At 36.5% G+C, this 21,800-nt stretch overlaps 1 protein-coding gene across 1 annotated transcript; it reads right to left on the bottom strand.

Annotated features, from left to right (window-relative positions):
• Positions 1-1,249: 1,249 nt before the first annotated feature.
• On the bottom strand, positions 1,250-21,440 carry LOC131164544 (uncharacterized). The gene is made up of 10 exons (XM_058121816.1): positions 21,302-21,440; positions 20,986-21,221; positions 20,546-20,903; positions 20,177-20,401; positions 16,857-17,113; positions 9,609-9,817; positions 8,600-8,725; positions 5,305-5,490; positions 2,320-2,457; positions 1,250-2,225 (listed from the first exon to the last, which is right to left on the bottom strand). Exons 2-10 carry the CDS (start codon positions 21,155-21,157, stop codon positions 1,920-1,922), a joined length of 1,977 nt encoding a protein of 658 aa, XP_057977799.1. The 5' UTR covers positions 21,158-21,221; positions 21,302-21,440; the 3' UTR covers positions 1,250-1,919.
• Positions 21,441-21,800: the final 360 nt, after the last annotated feature.

Raw genomic sequence — 21,800 nt, 5'->3', positions numbered from 1 at the left:
TTGAAGGAATGTGTGTGTGTGTGTGTGTGTGTGTGTGTATATATATATATAATAATATTACACTATATTATATAAATATATTAATATATTATATTATTTAATTAATAATTATTATTATTTATTTATTTATTTTTATTTTTTATATTTTTTGAACCACTACAAGTTAGCCTATAAACCAGCTAGAAGCAAGAAAAGCATAGCCCCCCAAATCCAAAAGAATAATCAAGAACTCCTCCCAGTACAATGAACTCAAATTTTTATCAGTCCAACTCCAGTGGAACAAATTAGGCATGCATCTAACTATGTGATACTGCTGACGAGCTAGAGCACTTATCCTTGAAAATTCTCTCGTTGCTTTCCTCTTGCATCTCCCAACAGATGGCCGCAAAAATAGCTAATATAAAAGTTCTCAGGTACCCTTCGAGTTTGGAAAAGTTCCAGGCATGGAACACTCATGTCAGGTCTTTAGCCATAACTCATGAACTTGTTGGATTATATATAGTTTTAGGAAACCCCCCAAAAAAAGATTTTATCTCTGAAATAGGTTGGAGATCCCCTACATCAAATTGATTGAAGGATCCCTCCTAAACTAATCTATTATCCGAATCACTTGGAGAAAAATACATATTCTTAAATCTCATCAATTGTCCAAATTCTTCTTAAATAAGGATTGGTCATCCAAATTTGCCCAAAACTCAATCTTCAGTACCAGTGGTTTGCCTCCATATATTGAGGTGTATTTAACTCTTCGCAAGTTTCACGAGTAAATTAATCATCTAACTTACAAAAAATTTGATTCAACACACTCCCCCCCACCCCAAAAAATATACCTAGTGCCTGACAATGAAGAAAATAGGAAGAATTTGTCTCACTTTGATCTCACATTTATTTGGATTAAGTGACTTTTGAAGCCTCCTAACCTACATCAGATAAATAGGTAGATTGATATATAGAACATCTTTCACCTCACAAACACCGTTCTGCGCAAATCCTATAGCTAATGACGCGGTACCTCTACATATCCTAACGCCTAAACAAATAATAATAAAAATAAAAATGAAACGAGGTCCATAATTGGAAAGTAGTCGTTATCATTCTAGAATTTGAAATTGGTTTGTGTGGGTATTAGCTGTAATCTCTTTAATGGAGAATTAAGGAGGCCGCTGCATTAAATAAAATGTAAGTCCACGGAGGCTTTTCTCAATCACAGAATATGAACAAACCAAGCAAATAAGACACAAATCCCTCGGACTACAATTTACCAACTGTTATTTATATATTGCTTAAAATAATAATAGTGTTTCTTCACGCGAATTAAATAAGGGATGAACCTAGAGTATAGACTCTCTCTCTCTCTCTCTCTCTCTCTCTCTCTCATCACTGCTAGAATGTTTCAGACACGTTAAACGCAGTTTACATTTCAAAGGATGCATCCCATTTGGCATTAGTATTCGGATTTCAAACAGTAGAGTCAAAATGATTCACTCCAAACAGATACGCAATCAGCCACTCCACAAAGAAAGACACAAATAGTAATAAACTCACTAATGGCAATTATGGAAACCCCCAGCGCCTATCACTGACGGATTTGGTTTCACCACAAACTCCCAGTCAAAGCTTCATTCTATTCTATTATATTCTATTCTATAGTTGGGCTACGGGTCACCCACATTCTGAACCCATTGACCATCTATAATAAGTGTTTGAATTGAGCAAGCGCCGTGATTGCCGCCACATGCATGATGCATTCCCCAGAATCCCCACGCCCTACGTCTGTGCCATGACACAGACCCATCAGACTACCTGCGCCAATGCTCCAAATGATGGCGTGCGATGCTGATGGTGAGCTCATCTCAGCAGGTGACTAGCTCGTGTAGACGCATCCTTGTAATCAATGTTCAGATGGGAGTACTGCCTTCTTAAGCCAATACACCCCTCTTGTCTGATAACAGTCTCTCAACCTTTTTTCCACCAGATTGTCCCCTCTTGTTGCCGCTGCTGCCCCTAGCATTTCTCGGAACAGACCGCTGCATGATCCGGATGGGGATCCCACCAATGTCAAAGTCCTCTTTCAACGACTTTGTCAAGAACCTGATCTCCGTATCTGGGAGCTGCATCTTCCCCGACACAAATGCAATGAAGGTGGGTGGCCGGGCCTTCACTTGGGTGAAGTACTTGATCTTTGGTTGAGCAGCCTGATCTTTCCAAGAATGCCTACTCATAACCTGATCCCACAGAGAGTGAGAGACAGAATTAACCAAAAACTACACACCCTGAAGGGGAAAACAGGAGGAGATGACAAGGCATTTGCATACTAACCTTGCGCAGCCAACGATTAAGCTGAGCTGTTGGCAGCCTTAAACACCATTTTTCATAAGTCTCAATCACCTGGTGCATGACAGATATCCGGCCTCTTCCCTCCAAGGCTGAAACAAATACAACAGGTATCCCTGTCACCTGCCAAGATAATTCATGTTATTACTAACTCATCATCATCCCAGATTTCGTTAGTACAAGGTAGGAGGAAAACCACAGGAAGGGATGTAATCGCTTTTTATGCACAATAAATACCTCCCCCCCGCCCACCCCCACCCCAAAAAATAAATTTTTCAAAAAAAAAATGTCACTTTTTCATCTCTAAACACTGCTGTTCATATTAGCCTTCTTAAAACAGTCAGTAGCATTAAATAAATTAATGTATTTCCATAAATTATGGCCAAGTCTTTTATTTTTATACAAGTCATGAAGTGGTATATATTCATATATATTTATATATAGACTTCAAAATGCATCAGACATTCTTGCACGTGCACTTTGTAAGTCAGATATACTAGCACACCATCCTTTTTGTACAGAACAAAATAACAAATTTGCCTAGTTAAAGAAATCAATACAAGGGCACGGTGTAGAAAAGAAAGAAAATCCTTTAAATCAACCAAAATTCTTTGTGTGATATGTTTCTTGTAAGGCTAACTGATGGATTTTATGCATACCAAATTTTAAGGCAACTGGATATTCATATGAAAAATACAACATACAGTGCACAAGTTTCCAATGCCATATCAAGGGTCTGGGGAGGGCATATTGTACACAAGCTTACCTCCACATTTGGAAAGGCTGTTTCCATCTATATGAACACTGTAAAACAATCATTTATCCACCAGTAGATAAAATTGTTGCCACCAAATGACATCCAAGTCATTTGAAGCTTCACATGCATGATCTACATAAATAGAATATTAATCCTACAAAGAGTTATATAGCTGTCTAAAAATAGTAAGTTTTGCACCTGGTGTAAAAATAATAACTTTTACAGCATTGTATCCTACTCTTCAGGCATTTACATATCTACTCATCACTGTGTCCATTACCTATTACACATTTCAGCATCCATGCTTCATAGACACATATGAGAAAAGAGATTAAAAGGATTTTAAAGTGTCTTTTGAAAAATAACAGAAACTAAACATAACTCTTTAATGTCTAACAAATGATGCCCAAAAGCAACCTCACTAAATTGCATTTTACTGAGCCTTTTTCAACAGTCATGTTTGAGTTTAAACTACCATAAGTGCTGCCCAAAAATTGAACATATAGCATGCCTAGATACAGAAAGAAATGTGCAAACAATTGAAATGTCAGCAGTTTTATGATGTGTTGTTATCTTAACAATGTTCCTATTAAATGACAACAAAATGAGCAAGGAAACATAACTCCTAGATAAGTACAATATGAGCGGCATTAAATGCCACGACTAGAAAAAAAATTCACCAAGTTGTTAGTGCAGATAGAAGAGAAACCAGGAAGAGAGAGAGAGAGAGAGAGGAAAAGACCGTAAACAGAAGGGACACGGTGAGATTGCACCAATCTGGAAACCATCACATTATCCATATGAAATGATAAATAGCAGTGCTAACTATAGTACATGATTATTCTCGTAAGGTATGTTAAAAGGAGAGGACATGACAGTGTATCCAGTGCCAGTATTTGGAGGTTGATCTCCAATCTTCAAATAAGGGATGGGTAGTATTGTTTCTTGGGATTTCCATTTTCGTAGACCTGTAAATGATACCGAGTTTGAAGGAACTCTCTTCCTTGCTTTCTCTTCATTACTTTCTCTGTTGGAGATTTGTTGCCCTACCAATAGGAGGGATGGTCAGGCATGGGTTTTGGATGCCTCAGGGACCTCTTCATTGCTTTCTTTGTTGATGTTCAGGTGCAGGTTTTGGATGCCTCAGGGAAGTCTTCAATGCTTTCTTTGTTGGAGGTTTGTCACCCTTCTGACAGAAAGGATGTTTCAGTGTGGGTTTTGGGTGCCCCAAGGACCTTTTCTAGTAAATCTTTTAGAACATTTGATCTTCTCATCTACATATTTTCCTCTTTATCGCAGTATTTAGAATGCAAAAGCTCCTTATTAAGGTATACATTTGGTTAGTAGTTCTAGCTTGAGTTAAAAACCAAAAATTTCTGGCACAGTAGAAGCCTTCTTAAGACATTTAACCCTGGATGTGCCCACTTCATGCTTTAACAGTTCTGAGAGTAATTCCCACCTATTTGTGCACTATACAATGACCCAATTGCTTAGTTTGTTTCGAATTAATAGAATTTTTTTGTCTACTTCTTTCAGAGGCTTTGGTATGAGCAAAGATGCCAGCAGATCGTGGGGACTTTCCATTCTGCTTTTTTTTTTTTTTGGTGGGTGGGTTTTGGGGGTGGGGGGGGTGGTGAGAGGGATTTGTTTTGAAAGGATTGCATGCATTTCAAAGTTCAACAGGGGTTGACATTATCACTGCTTAGGGAAATGAGCAGGTTTTGGATCCCTCATCGTTTTTGCTATCAGATGTTTTTAATGGGAATGTTTTTGGGATTTCCAGGAGGATTGGCAGGCTTTGCTCATGCGACTGTTTTTACCTTTTTCTTTTTCTCTGCATCTTTTATTTTTGTTCAAAGAGGATTTTCTATACACCGCTTCGTGGATTCTTTCTTTCTTAATGAAATCTCTTTTTCATCAAAATAATAATAATATTATCTATTGCATGATAGGGGGGGTGCTCAAGATATTTTGTTTGAACAAAATGTTATACACGATATCTGTATTCACAGTCACACACACACACACACGTATTGTGTGAATTTATGCATCAGAGTAGGGATAAGGTGAAACAGGATTATATTTTAAACAGATACACATATGAACTACTATCAGAACATAACAAGCATAAAAGTGGTTACCAAGTGGAAAATTTCCTTGTGAGTTAAAGAAAATTAATCATAGACATATAGAGCAATGAACAACTTCCGAACCTGGGGCATTACTGTCTGAATTTCTTCAGGGACAGCTTTGATAACCTGCTCATATAGCTTGGAGTTGCGTTTTCCTCTCAGAAGATCCATCTTGTTCACAACCACGACCAATCCACGCCCTTCTTCCACAGCTCGTCTTGCTATAACTACTTCAGCATGCTTCATGCTGCTTCTAGCTTTTGCAATCTAGTCATTCATATACATAACAGATAGAGCAAATAAATCAATTAGATGCAGAAAAGAAATCTCTTCAAGGAATAACAAAATCAGTGTACCCCAAAAAAAATTCTATCAGCACACTTTAATCTATCTATTTGTTATTTTCACATACCACTAGGTATAAAGGTAAGTGTTAATAAGATTAAAAATAAAAGCATGCACGGGTAAAAATAAAAAAGTGACAGTGTAGTAAGCGATACAGACCATACAATTAGGAGAGTCAAGCCTGAACTTAAATTGCCACCACACTTCTAAGATTTACACAATTTTGGTATAATACAAATACAAATGGCGTCACTTCCAAGGGGAAAAAAAAAAAAAAACTTGCAGCCAAAACAGATATCAAAAATTCAAAGTTATAAGATCAAGTATTAACTTTGCAATATACTGAAGTATCCCTTATGTTATTAGATGGGGCCCTATTTCTTTTGAGAATATGTGATTTCCATTCTTTGGTTAAGGAAACTTCGCAAAACTTTCCAGTTATGTGTGGGAAGGTTTCCAAGTTTATTTAGTTGTTGAAGCATCAAAAGGATGTTTTGAACAAGTGGAATGCAGAGGTCCTGGGGGTCTCAAAATAATGAAGGCTAGTATTTTTCTGAAGACAAAAGTGTTTGGGTAGGGAGGAAGGATTCAGGGAAGTTGTCTGCGGTTGAGGCTATGAGACATGCGCATCTTAAGAAATGAGCAACATAATATGATTTTCAAGGAAGAATGGAGTTGGAAACAAAAATTAAAATTCAATTGGGTCGGGAAGGCAATTACATTTCCATTTTCCAGATTCTTTCATGGGTCGCTAATGGGAAGGGGAGGAAAAGTATGATTGATGATTTGGAAACTAGTGAGGGTGATGTTATTTGGAATTCTAGTTCTATTGTTAAGGAGATTACTATTTTTTATTTTTTTTTCAAAAGTCTTGATCCAGAGGAAGATGATTGTAGGCCTAAGACAGAGGATTTGTATCGGTGTCCTATTTATGGTGATCAGGTGTCTTGGATTGAAAGGCCTTCTACGGAGGAGGTTAGAAATGTTGTGTTTGCTGCAAAGAGATAAGGCTCTTGACTGGATGGGTTAATGTGGCACTTTTTCAGGATTGCAGGGAGGTGGTGAGAAATGAGCTCATAAAAGTTTTCGGGAGTTAATGCTAGTAGGTTATTGATGAGGGTATTGATTTGCCCTCAATTACTTTTGTGCCCACGAAGATCCCTCATATTAAGGGAAGGATTTTAGGCCTCTTAGATTGGTGACTAAGATGCATAAAATTATTGCCAGGTTCTTATTGATAAATTGAGTGCAGTTCTAGAGGAAACTATTTCTTATTCTCAGAGAGCTTTAATTAGTAGTAGGCAAATTTTGGTGAATTTCTGAACAGAAGGTATGGAAAGGGGGTTATTTTTAAGCTGGATTTTGACAAATCTTACAAAAAAACTAGTTGGAAGTTTTTAGAAATATCTCAGATACAAAGATTTAGGGTGTAGGCTTATAGCTAGGGTTGTTGGACGAGGAGTTGCATGTCAAGTACTATTGCTTCCTTCTCAGTCATTATTAATGGAGACCTAAGACCAAGTTTATAGCCTCAAGGAGAGTTAGGGATTGTGACCCTTCATCCTCTTTTCAATTTGTTCTCGGTATGGACATGACTCATGAGCAAAATAGGGTTGTGGGTAAAGGTTTTGCGGAGGGGTTTCCGTTGGGGTGGGGACGTTGCTGTATCTCATTCACAGTTTGCTAATGATATCATTTTTTTCTGGGATTCCTTTATTAATATCTTCGTTGGACTTTTGAAGAGGGTTCCTAGACTAAATATTAATATGGGAAAGAGTGGTATTGCAGCTATTAATTTGTGTTCGACTAGGACCTGAGAGGTTGCTTCTTTAGTTGTTTATAGTGTTTTGCGTTGGCCTGTGACTTATTTAGGGTTCGGAAATCATCAATCAGTGGCCTTCTGGGAGTAGTTGCCCAAGTGTCCAAGCGTCCTAGGAAGAACCGTTGAATGGTGGTCTGTTTTCTGAGGGTATATGTCAGCTTGATTCAGTCTTGCCTTTATTCTAATCCTCTTTCTTATTTGTCTTTGTTTAGAATCTCAACCCGGCAGCCAGTGTGGTAAAGAGCATCATGACAGATTTTCTTTGACCAGAAGGGGGAAAGAGGAGGCATCACTTAGTTCATTGGGAGGTTGATTGAAGGCCTAAGATTAAGGGAGGTTCTGGATCTTGGCGATTTGCAGTCTAAAAACATTGCTCTGATGGGTTTTGAAAAGGCAGTTCCCCTTGGAGGTTCATTTTCTTTATCAAGAGATAAATAAAAGTAAACTTTCTTGCAAGAGAATGGGTAAGGTGCTAATATTTGTACTAAAGCTGCTTAAAATTCTTGGAAGTCCATTTCACAAGTTTTTTCTTCATATTTTCCTCCCATTCAATTGAAAGTGGGCCATGGTTCTACTATCCACTCGGGGAGGATGTGTGCATGGGAGATACTTCTCTCTATCATTTTCCCTCATTTTTTCAGCTCTCAACATTACACAATTCTCCGATTTCTTCTATCAGCGATTCAGCATTGTTGTGAGGAATCTCTTTCCTAGAATTTTAGTTTTCACATGAATCGTATGATCAGGAGGCACTCTGCTCTTTGCTTTTTTTTTTTTTTGATGCTTTTCAACCTTTTTCTAGGAAGGATTATATGATCTGGACATTGGATGGTTCTGGGATTTTCTCCTACAAATCTTTCTCTGGTCCCTCTTCTTTGTCTTTTCCTTTTGCTAACTGTATCGGAAAGGCTAAAGTTCTCTCCATGGTCAAGGCATTTATTTGGTTAGCAGTCCTTAACAGAGTGTCGACAGGATCACCCCCATCTTTTTTAGCACCACTCATCTGCTTGGAGTTTATGGAACAGGTTGCTTGGTTTATCTGGAAAAAAAAGGGTATGCCCATGGAGTTTAGAAGGGCAATGTCCTCCAAGTGTTAGTGCCATCAGAGTACCAATAACAATGAAGAAAAAAACAACATGATATTTGAATAAAATAAAGAAATATATAGGTTCAAAACAAAAATAAAGAACAGCATGATGCATGAATCACCTCTTCTGCATCAAGGACCAAAGCAACTACATGAGCCCTCATAAGGCTTTTTCTTGACTGCATAATACTCAAGGAAGCTGGGCCTTTCTCCTGCTTTGTCCTTTGCAACCAACCTGCAGTGTCAACCTGAATAACCAAACCTAACTATGTTATACAATGCACAGCAAGGGGGAAAAAACACATCAAATCAATCTAACATGTAGAGACAAACCATATTACATGTTATTGAATACCATCAAGACAAGGATAAAATGAATCTAGAGTCCCAATCTGACTATCATACAATTTTAGATCTGTAGTCGGGTATCATAGCATCTCACTTTTTTTTTATAATTAAAAGAAGATACATTAAGAGAAGAAAGAGAAATACAACATAAAAGAGGCAAACAACCCTAAAGAGACCCTAGCATCTCCCATTCCGTAACAAATACAATTAATGTGCTAGAAATAAAGAAACGTGAGAGAACAAATCAAGGTATTCCAGCAGAAACAGAACAAGGAAGATTGGCTTAAGAGAAGGCATAGACATAGATGCTGATAACACTGTAGAGCAAGGGAAATACAATAAGAGAAGGAATTAGCTTCAATAAAAATAGAATAGGATTATGCATATGTTCCCTGATTGACAAGAAAGAAATTTATCCATTGAAATAGACATCAAAACTCAGAACACCCTGATTGGCACGATACAGTTCTAAATATTATAAAAAAAAAAAAAAAAAATGGGCCTCAAAAGTCAAAACACAAGAAAGCAACATGGAAAAGAACTTAAACCCCAAAAAAATGAATAGATCTCTAAATATATTAAAAGTGTGTCATGCTCATGCCGAAAATAAGATAGAAAAAGGATAACCAAAAAAATGAATTGAAACATTTCGAGATTTGGAACTGTTCCTTCCTATACTGAATTGGTGCAAATATTCTTGTTTATTTCAAAAAAATTGACCAACAATGTGTTTATTTAAAATTAATTAGAGTACAAAGCATGGAAAAAGGAACAAATATCTACCAAGTATACAGTTCGCCCTTGAAATTGAAATTGGACTCTAACTGAGTCTCTTGTCAGACCAGATTCCGGCCCCACCAGAACACGATCTTGTTGTAATAAAGCATTAAGCAATGTCGACTTCCCAACATTGGGCCGTCCTACTATCGCCAACTGCAATGGCAACTTAGACTCCTCAACCTCAGATGAACTACTCTTCTGATTACCTTCATCTAGAAACATCAAAATGCAAAACAGATATTTAAAATGACATATTGTAACATAAATCAGTTTAAACAAAGCAATTTGATAGTCATGATGCTACAGTAAAAAAAATAGATTAGACTGCAAGCACACCTCATGCCTTGTCCAGCCAATTCTAATCTTACAATATATATGTATATATATATATATATATATATATATGCATGTATTCTCTATATAAGCAGAAGCATGGCCTCCTTTCCATGTTACAGCTGCATTTTTCATTCTTCCTTTTCCTGCTACACCTCCTTCAATTCCCTAATTTTTTTCCCCTCTCCACCATCTTTTTCATGCAGACGTTGCTAGCTTGTTACATCTTCCTCACAAACTCCTCCCCTGGCCCTCTTTTGTTTTTGCTGTAAATCTCTGTCTCCTTCTCTGTCTCATTGATCTCCCAACCCATGTTTGTGATTTCTCCTCTCCCTGTTTATGCATATAACCCAGCCCTCCTCTTCTTCTCTCCAAAATTATCTCTCCATTGATCCACACAACACTCTGATTTCCAATAACGGCCAATTTTATCATCCCAAAATATCAATTTTATCAGATTCATCTGGTTTAATGGGTGATATTTTATATGTGGCACCACTCCGCTTGAAAGTCTAGTAGGCATTCCCCTCTTTGAGGGAGATCAGATGAGCAGGCTAAGGATGGTATTTTGACCACCCATCTCTTATGTGATGAAGGACAATGGGAAGAATTAGAACCTCAACAAATAATGGACAAGATAGGCTTATGGCTATCCAACATGGCAGGCGAAAATGGGTGATATTTTATATGTGGCACCACTCTGCTTGAAAGTCTAGCGAGCATTCCCCTCTTTGAGGGTGATCAGATGAGCAGGATAAGGATGGTATTTTGACCACCCATCTCTTATGTGATGAAGGACAATGAGAAGAATTAAAACCCCAACAAATAATGGACAAAATAGGCTTACAGCTATCCATTATGGCAGGCAAAAAAAAGGTTGTGAACATAATTGGATTTAGTTATACATTTTTCAGCATTTAGGGTTTGCTATTATGTTTCATTAATTGAGGATTTTCTATTATTTCCCAATTTATGTTTCCTTATTTGGTGATTTGTCATTATTTCCCAAATTATTTTTTATTCTATATGATAAAAGCCTACATAAAGGCTCAGTTATGCACAATTTGGAGGAAACTGAGATTGGAATCCTAACTGGGTTTATCTTTATTTTTACTCTCTTTTAATTTCCTCCTTATTTGCCGACTGTTTTCTCTTAGTGTCCAGCATCTTTCTCTTTTAGTTGAGTTGGGAGCTCTGTTTTATCAGGAGGACAAATAGTTGCAGACAACATTCCATGACTTCCACCCAACAATATTGAAGTGCTCTTTTTAGATATCTACAGTAATATATTAAGAGATAGAAAGAAATTATAAGGGAGCAAATAACCAGAAGTCCTCACAATAAGAAAAAGAAAAAAAAAACATGTGCGCACACAAAGAAAAACAACAAAAAAGAAAAATGAACAATACCTAACCCAACTTTTTAAACATTTTACATCATAACAATAAAAGTGCTTATGCAGCAGATAGTTCCACGACATGAGAATGATCCACGAAGTCATGAAGTTGTTTTGTGGAGTCCACAATTTTGGAACAAAGCAGGATCCCTACACACCCAGATCACACAGAAAAGGGAATAAAACATTAAAACATCACCTTTGCTTTCTTTGTTTGAATCTTTGGTGTTTATATGTGCAGTTTTTTTTTTTTTTTTTTTTTTTTTTATTCTAAGTGTTCTTTGTGACTGGTTTTTAGAGCTTCTTTAGAGGTGTGATTATTGAAATTTTGCTCGCAATTATAGCTTTCATGTTCTGTAGTTCAAATCTAAAATTACAAGTTGTTTGGTTGTAAAAACCTCCTATGTAAAATGATCAGGAATAGTAGAATAAGTTTCAACAGAAAGTCCATCTTATAATGGTATAGCTGCCACTACATCACAATATTTTATAGCCAAAGAGTTTGCAGCAGAGCAGCAACAACAACAAATTGTGTTACTCAAGAGAATCATACTCTATTCAATGAATGAGCAATCATTATTTCTAAAAATAAAAAAATCAGTCCATCTAGCCCCCAAGAAATTCTTTACCAAATCTAAAACAGCTATATTTTAGCTTGGTCCAGTACTTGTATTTTTTTGGGCTTGTTGACTCATAATCAAGTGTTTAGGTAAAAAGGCATTTTAAAAAACATTTAATAGCTTATTGTCTACCTCAAAATCCCAGCTCAAATGAGAACAAACATCTTATTTGATGATTGGCAAAGAGAGAGTTCATTAAAGGGATGCCAGATGCCACCCAAGTACAAAATCTAAGACTATCAATGTTCAAAATATGCAAGCCATTAAAACAGCCAAGTAGAGAACTAGCATGTTTAATAGATTAGAAAAATTTTCAAGGTTAAACTTTGAACTGAAAAACAGCTGCCTTTCACTAACCATTTGATGTTTATGTAATTATACACTTAACCCCCACAAAAAAATATGTATATGTAATTAAATATTCATCTTTGCATGTCATTTTTGCAACATGGTGAACCAAACGATTTGAGAAGCAAGCAGTAGTATGTACTAAATCTCTATATTTTGGGGGTTTCTTTGGCTTCAATTGTTTTCCATGTCAATAATCTACTTATCTAAGTTATCTAGGTTTGCTTCCTTAATATCAAAAAGGAGCAATTTTTTTTGAATTTTTTTTATTCTCCTATCATATTTAGTGGATAGTGTTTATTACACATTTAATAAGCTGAGGATTTGTCCACAAAAATTAGAGAATTTGCTTTTCCCTTACTCCAGGTTTTCCGGAGAGAATCTCTAGACATGTGCTTTGATTAAAACAATTTGGTAAACTTGATGGGGAAAACACTGGAATTTTTAAGGATGAGTTTCAGAAAAAACAGGAAGATGTCACTGTTTTAATTTTTTTTCAATTTTAATTTATTTCTGTTGGCCTAACTAGGCTTTTCAATCTTTGTTTTGATGATAACAAATGAAGATGTTTTAAGATGTGTTGTTGAGTGACTTTGTTTCAGGATAACATAACTCTACACTTATGTTTGTCATAAAAGCAAGCTGAAAACATGGTCTTAAATTTCCACGAAACTATCGAAATTTCCGATTTCCGTCACCCTCGAAACGAAATAGCTGTCGATTTCCGTCTAGCATAATTTCCATCGAAATCTCAACGAATCATCCGAAATTTATCGAAACCTCAAAATTTTAGCGAAATTTGTCGAAATATATTGAAACCTCAAGAGTGAAGTGAAATTTCTCTTTTAATTTATTTTATTTATTTTATTGAAACAAAAGGTTATCACAAGTGCTTTTGAAATTATATGAAAAAAATAAACTTATAATATTTTATTTAACCATTCATGTCTAAATTATCAATATTTGTATAATAAATAAGATTTAAATGATTTATGAATTTCGTTTGCATTAACTAAATATGTTTAATGTACATAATCTTACAAACATGTTTAATACACGTACTATTTTACAACTTTTCCACCTCATACAAGACATAGATGTATTTAATTTGTAATATATTAGTCTTAAAACTTATATTTTTATGTTTGTTATCCATTTCTAAAGTCTCACAAAGAATTCCATTCTTTACTACTAGTTTTCGTTATTTTTTCAAATCGAAATCGAAATTGACATCAAAATCGAAATTTCCGTACTTTTGGAGCTTCGAAATTTGAGTCGAAATCGAAATTTAAGACCTTGGCTGAAAATCAAAGACAAGTCAAGTGAAAGCTTCTCCGAGTAGTTAAGTATCAAAAAACTAAAGCTTGAAGATAATGAGAGCATGGATATTAAAGAGAATTTGATGAAAAGCTCAAAGTATCTTAAAGCTTGAAGACGAGAAGAAGACCAAAGCATGAAGACTTAAGTTTTTAAGAATGACAAATGGCTTAGAAGTCTTTATGTAAGTGCTTTAATATTTAACTATCTTTTGAAATATTGTTGAAGCTCTTCAGGGGAAAGCATGGACTCAGAGACCTATTTTAAAACTCCAGAAAATGTTTTATGAAAGATCAAAACAGGAGAGCAAAACTAAATTTGATCAAAAATGAAAAATCAAAAAAAGGACTGGTCAGCCGACTGACCAGAAATACTCTGGGTATACTCAGCCGACTAACAGAAAAACAACAGCAAAATTAACTACCCAACCGACTGACTCAATGAACTGAAATCACCCAGCCGACTGACAGTGCCCAATCGACTGACCCATTTTGAATTGTGTCGAGCCAACTGACTGACAATTTCCTGATTTTAATTTTTGACAAACAGAAAGGTGTCAGCCGCCTATCCAACCGACTGACCCTATGGAAATATACTATCCAGTCGCCTGGTCAACCTACTGACTCCACGGGATTTGATTTTTTTAACTCCAATGGGAAAATTTCAAAAATTGATTTTTCAATTATGAACGTTATAAAAACTTGGAAGACACTCCAAGTAAACTTGGGGAACAAGGAAACTAATTCTAAGAAACCTATAAATACTACCTTAATCCCAAGAAATTTATGCACAAGCAATCACACAGCATACTTGCATCAAATCTTTCAATCTCTCTTAAAAGTTTCATATTGCTCATACTCTTGCTGGAGGGAAATCATCTGAATTGCTGCTAAAACACCAACCTAAAGTTCTCATACTGAGTTTTCTCAAATCACAAAGGAACACTTGGTGAATTCTACCTTTGAGCTTCAATTCTATTTCTTATTGGTATTTAAATTGTTAAAGTACCTAGAGCTGAAATTGTACTAATCTATTCTGTTTTGAGAGTGCTATTGTACGCAGAGATTACTTCATATCTTTTGTAGTTCTTGGACGATTCGAGGTGTTTGGATCGTTGGCTAAGCAAGGGGATATCGCTTAGAGAGGTGCTGCTCTAGCCTAATTGAAGGAGTGACCGAACGAGGGTGTATCGTTTGGAGAGGCGGACTTTAGCCTAATCGAAGAAGTGTTGTGTAAACGGTGTTGTTCCACCCAGTAAAGGAACTGGTTTTGGTGAATCCTTTGGTGGTTTGCCAAAGGCGATGACGTAAGCTGGGTATAAGCCGAACCTTGTAAAAACCATGGTCTCACTCTCTCTTTCCCTTACTCTTTTTACTTACAGCATATACGAACTGCGTGGAAGTTTTTAATTCCTTAATCATAAACACTACGTGGATTTGATATTAAGTAAACTTAAACTTAATTTGTTTTTGAGATTGCGGAAACTGAAAGGGAGTAAGTTGGTTGATCCATTCTTTGCAGAAACCGTAAGGGAGTACGTTAATTGGTGAAACACTCAAAGACTCTTTAAACTAAAAGTTTATTTAACGCATAAACTTTTGGAAAGAGTATTGGATTTTATATTGCACCTCATTTTAAGAAAGCAAATTCATTAACAACAGGGCTGCAAACAAACACAAGCTGAATCTTCTATCTTAGTTTGCATATTGTGGATGATTGGAAAATTGATTGGTTAAGTACTTTGTTGGTTGTAGATTGAATTTTGTTTTTAAGTATTTATTGTTTGAATAAATCAACAAGAAGTAAAGAATTCATTAAAAGAAGAAAAAGAAGTTCAGGATTCTTGAAAAGAATTAAAAGAAAATTTTTAAATCCAATTCACCCCCCCTCTTGGGACTACACCTTAGTTTTCAATTTCAGCTTTACATTTTTTCATGTTCCTTTGTTTTCTTTATGTTCAAGCAATTATCCTCTTTTTGTAATCTCTCTCTTTCTTAATGAATTTTCTTATTTTTACCAATTAATGTTGTATTATACATTTTCATTAAAAGAATCAAAATATGAATTTTTTCCCTTCTAATATTCCCATAGAGTGTGTGAGCAAAACATTAGTATTAAATAATCACAGGAGAGACAAAATTTATTAGTTAATTAAATATAAATTTTTCCTCATGACTTTCATCCATATAGAAATTTTCTTAAAAACACACAGAAATACAAAGATTTAAAGGAAGTCCTTGTAGACATCTTTCTGGTCTTTTCAGCAGAAATGCATAATTCTAAGTCCTCCATAGAATTTATATCAATTTCACAGAATTAAATCTGTGAGAACAACTATTTTACCCCTAAAATTGTCAAAAACAATTGGCTCAAGTGCCATTCTTGTGACTTCCACTTTCAATTTTAGGGCCAACAATTCATTATAATAGAATGAAGGATGTAGAATCATCAGAGAATTGCCAGCAGAAAAGAAAAAGTGATGAGAAGTGATGAGTGACTGACAAATTTTAATTGATTATCATGCCTAAAGTTGGAAGATAGCTAGCAATGCGAATTATTCATTAAATTATTTTCTTCCAATAATTTTCATATGGAAGTTTTATTAAAAAAAAAAAAAAAGTTCTCACTATTGCATAATAGGGCTACTAGCAATCTACCATGAAACTAATTTGTCCTCAAAATGTATTATGTATTAGAAATTAATAGATTATCATTTACTAATCATTAGAGGGTCAACTACACAGACATGAAAAATCTCAGTCTTGAGACCAACTAAAAACATAAATCAATTGTATCACATCCAATTATAGGAAATTTTCAGATGATACCAGAATCATACACATGTGTCAGAAAAAACTCAGTCTTGAGACTAACTAAAAACATAAATCAAATGTGTCACATCCAATCATAGGAAATCTTCAGATGATACCAAGGTCAAAGACTCATACACAGAGTGTCAGAAAACTATTACACAAATCACACCTCGCAAAACAGCAGATATTCCATATAACAATTTTAAGTAGGAAGGTTATATTAAAACATAATTGCCAATCATATGATACTAGAGTCCAAGACAAAATACATTAAATGTGAATCTAAAAGAAGAAATCAATTGCCTAATCAACATGAAACATTACGGGTATATACCACATATTCATTCAGTTTGAAACAGAATTATTGGAAATGAATAGAGCATTCATTATGGCAGAGAAAACCTGCAAGGAAAAGGTTTGTTACCATCTGCAATTTGAAGCACATAGTCCTCAAGCAAAGGTTGAAGGGCTTCATAAAGTTCAGCCATCCCTAGTCCAGTCTCAGCAGAAATGGCAATAGGATCCCCAAATCCTAAGGCATAGGCTTCACCAGCAGCTGCAGCAAGAAAGCCAGAACCATCAAGTGATTCAGATTTATTCATAACTAGGATAGTACGGATTCCTGGAGCATGCCTGCGCAACCACTTTCCGACCTCCAGATCCATGGGATGTAGTCCTTCTCTAGTTAACAGTGTGGGATCAATAAAACAATTAGAATCAGCACCTAAAAGGAGCATAAAGCAACAATATGACTGGATGATCCAGAGTAGTATTCTACTTTTCTATTGCAATCCACTGGTATAGTACAAAATTCAAAAATGCCACATTATAATCAACTTCTTGACCACATAAATCCTAAAAATAATGGACAGGGTGTTTGTTTCTTTCCCCTTTTTGGAAGAGTGGGGAGGGGGAAGCTTCGAATTAAGAAGGAAGAAAATACAAGGACGCCAAAAACAAAAACAAAAACTCTAACCAAAAAAAATATAAACAAAGAACAACAATGAAGCAAAGCCCTCTAGTCTCTCTGCACATCTAACTAAGGCACTCCATGAAAATCACCAAAAGATGCGCACCAAAGTGAAGCAAGAAAATTAAATCTACACCAAAGCAAGTAAGGGAATGTTCCTGTCCCTTACAAAGCCCAGCACTCCCTGCTCCTTCTAAATACACCAAATAAATGCCAAAAAAACACACTTCCAAAGAAACTTCCTCACCTTGCACCTACTCAACTTTCCTCAAGAATATCAAACAACCTACCTCATACCTACTGAGCAAACAAACAATGCAGGCAAATATGAGCATTAGTGATGCAGAGGCAGCATCAAGGTTCTGCAGCCATGGAAAATTTTACAGGAAATAGAAGAGAGGAAGGAAGGGGAAAAGAGGAGAGAGCAAATACCAAGGGGAAACTCAAGTTCAAATCCAATCCAAATTCAACGACAACTGCTTACATCATGGCTTTCACACACTATTTACAAGGAAGCCTCTTCACTCAAAATTACATATAAAACCCTAAAACTAATTTCATTACAAACATACCCCTAGAATACTGAAATATTACAAACACACCCTCAAATACACATAACCCTTAACTAAGCGCATTAGCTAGTAACCGAACACAACAATCCTTTGTCCCAATTCTTATTATCCAACATGGATCTTCTCAAAGTCTTACTTCTTGTCCTACATCAACTCTCTCCTAGTTAGAAAAAATTTGGCCTCAAATTTTGAAATGTTGGAGGATCAAGATAAGAAGCAAACTTGGATTCTTTGAAAGCCAATGCTTGAGTGATACAAGAAACCACGATCCTTTGGCAGCATCACAAACTTGAATTGAGAGTTAGCATCAATAAGCACATCAGGAATGACAAACTCAACAATTGGAATGTTTCAAGGACTTTGGGCGACTTCAAGCACATTCATTTCCATCCTTATATTGTCTTCAAGTTGAGTAATTGTGACTAATTCTTTCTCTTGGTTGATTGGTAGAACGGACTTCAAAATGATTTTCTTCCCATTATGGTGGAAGACATGTGTTGTCATGTCCTTGAGTCACATCCAAATCATCCAACCAAGGAGTACATGGTCAATCTTCATAGGTATCATATTACACCAAATATTATCAAAGTAAGCACCCATTTGGATAGGAACCAAACATCTTCATAAACATGTAAGGTAGTGTTATCAATCCAAGACATCTCATAAGGCCCTGGATGAGGTTATGGATGAAGTTGCATACAAGTGACCCCATTTGTAGAAACCATATTTACAGGGCATTGTCCATCAATGATAATTTTGCAAACATGTCCTCCAGACCTCCACACTTGAGAAAGGAGTAGAAAAGCTTGAAAATCTGCCCAAGGCATGATAAATGGCATTCATTTTTCCAATAATTTGTCTCCATATTGTTGGATTTATATATATAGACACACACACACACACACTGTGTCACACACACACACACACTACAACTATATATTACACATTCCCAAAATACTCAATCTAATCATGCAAAACCATAAACTAGACTCCCAATGTTCAAGAACTATCTTCAATTCACCTAAAATCTAGAGTATCATGTTGAAATGAAACAAATTGACCTTGAAAATTCACCAAATGCAGCAATAGAACCTGGTTTTTAGTTAGTAGATAACTGTGTGTTTAGTTTAGGATTATGTGTATTTGGGGGCATGTGTCCAATTTGAAAGCATAGGACACAAACTCCAGACTTTATTTAGGTCTTCTTAGCTGCAACAAATCACTAGCATTAATCCGATTAAGAATCAAAGACCAAGTAAAGGCCCTGCTTTTCCAAGGGATCTTAGTTTTAAAAATAAAGAAGCACAAAATAGAAAGGAACAACACCAAATTCATGGTTAAGTGAACAAAAAGGGGATTCACAAGAAAGAGCACTCAAAGCCAAGGTGCAAACCCAACTATCCATATTCTTGAGAAAAAACAGAGTCTGGAACATTCAACAATTGAATAAAATCAATTCTCTCTCTCTCTCCCTCATTCCAGTTTCTCTTGAAGAAGAAATTCCAACGCCTCCCATCAAAACCAACAAAGTACGTTATACACAAAAGCATTGTGGCAATTGAAAAGACAATATGAGTGAGGAAACAAATTGGAAAACAAAGCACTACTTAATCAATGATCCTTCCACAACTAAAATCTCCTCCAATCACCTAGATTCAGATTTAGCCAAGGAATGAAAAAATAGTTAACCTAAGAAATATTTTTTGAAGGAGGGACTCGTGTAAGTTGCATTAACCCCAATTAAATCATCCCAACCATTTGAAGGAGCACCATGTTTACTTTGGATCACTTTATTCCCAAAGGACTCAAATTCTGACTAGTTACCCACCAAAGAAATGTTTTGAGACTCCAAGCCTCTCAAACACCAATGTTCTAAGGCTTAAAAACCTTCTCCCAATTAACAAGACAGTCCTTATTCTAACACACCCACAACCATGGGAAATCCGTTATCAGCCTTTCACAGGAATTCTAAACAAAGAGAAATTACATAAAATGACAGATTACAAACACCCAATAGTGGACGGTATCCTGTGCAAGTCTCACAAATTGTTTCAAATGCACACCCACTAGAGCAACATACAGTCATGTTTTGCCGTTCCAACACTAACTGTTTCTTCCAACCACAATCTTTCAAGTGTGTTACAATATGTATTGAACATAATAAAGTCCACAATACAACCCAATCTCACCAACAAAACTAACCTCACATCTATCAGAAAGACGGCAAATTGAGACCTCGCGATGACATTTGCAGTCATTTCTGCAGTTCGGTCAAGAATAGAACCCGAAGATGCTGCCATTTCTAAGCCAGCGGAGTCCAATATCCTAAATCGCAAGTCTCCCAATTTGGCAATGCCTTCTCGTATGTCCCGAGTAACATGATCGTCAGGAGTATTATACACCAGAGCCTCCCTCCTCCGAATCAAGCTACAGCGCAAAACAAAACAAAGGAAAATAAAGCAGGCAAGACATCTGAAACACCAAGCCACCAACATAACCTGCACTGGGAATTAAGAAGAGGAAGAAGAAACTCCTTTTTTTTTTTTTTTTTGCACGAACTGTCAGATTTACCGGTTAAACAAAGCCGACTTGCCCACATTTGGGCGCCCCACAAGAATCACAGTTGGAAGTAGGTTAGCATCAATTTTGGTGAAGTCCACACCTTTTGGATGCTTATCCTTCCTCTTCAGCCCATCAACAGCCCTATCCCTAGCACAATCAGCGTCCGAATTTCGCAAATTAACAATTTCATGATTGCATTGAGCGGAGTCCGATAATATATCTTCTGTTGATCTGGCTACTGTGCAAAACCCACCGCTGCCTTGACAAATGGATGGAGGACGCAAGCATGACACTAACAGGTGATACTTTAATCCAGTCGGTGCTCTCTCGACGCCACTTGTGAAGGTGGCGCTGTTGGACAAAGAACCTGAGGAACAACATATGTCATAATCCCGTGGAATTCAAATAAGTAGTTCTGAAAGTAGAGAGGAGATAGAGCAAAACATCACCCGGGGCAGAAGAGCATAAAAGGGAATTCAAGGAGATTCTCAGACTAGAGAAATTTGGAATTGGGTAACTGAGATTGTGGTAGGGCGGAGGAGTACACCCGCCAGGAAGGGCAAAGACAAAATCAGAACGCCTCCTTCCGGCTGAAAGCGCTCGAACCCATAAGCGAGACATACCCAGGAATGGGTGTCGTCAGTGCCACCTACAAATTCAGTTCCTCGCCCGCCTCCACCTCCATCTGTAGAAATTATGTGTAGTTTGCTACCTGATTCTGCGCAACTGCAGATGAATGAAAATAAAATATAATAAAATACATACGAAGTGATGTCAAAACTGTAGAATAGAGACAACTGAGAGAACGGAAGGGCAAGCTGGAAGCAGCAGCGGAGAGAACCGCCGTGGGGCGGCGAGAAGAAGAAGAAGAAAATTTCTTTAGGTGCACTTTCATGGAGTGTATATAGTTAGTGTTTTCCTTAAAATTTATTAGTAGTGTGTTATTTTTTCTCTTTTTCCCCTTTTTTTTTTTTTATTACATAGAAACTTCGCCATCAACGAACCCTTCGGATCCCCTGGTGCGGCACCAAACTTACAGATCAGTATCCTCTGCCCCCAAGTCTCGTTGATCAAGGTAAAGTCTAGAATGCGGACACAACTTCTATGCATCAGTTGGACGTTCGGTCAACCTGACTCTCAAGACACATCTTCATTACCATCAACAATCCCCGCTGGCTCATTGAGAACTCTCACCATCCATGGTAAGAGTGTACATGGTTCGGTTCGGTTCGGTTTTGGCCATAACCAAAAATCGAATCAAAAT

This window comes from Malania oleifera, chromosome 9 (genome assembly GCF_029873635.1).
Source record: "Malania oleifera isolate guangnan ecotype guangnan chromosome 9, ASM2987363v1, whole genome shotgun sequence".
Taxonomy (NCBI): Eukaryota; Viridiplantae; Streptophyta; class Magnoliopsida; order Santalales; family Ximeniaceae; genus Malania; species Malania oleifera.
Note: the sequence above shows the minus strand (reverse complement) of the source record. Positions and strands in the feature narration are given on the sequence as shown.

Bases quoted from the DNA above. Each gene is read 5' to 3' on its own strand.
- LOC131164544 (XM_058121816.1), bottom strand. From the start codon at position 21,157: ATGTCTCGCTTATGGGTTCGAGCGCTTTCAGCCGGAAGGAGGCGTTCT. The intron at 5,491-8,599 runs GTGATTCATGCA...ATGAATGACTAG, and splicing joins TGGTCCTTGATGCAGAAGAG to ATTGCAAAAGCTAGAAGCAG. The intron at 2,226-2,319 runs GTTAGTATGCAA...CTGTGGGATCAG, and splicing joins TTAATCGTTGGCTGCGCAAG to GTTATGAGTAGGCATTCTTG.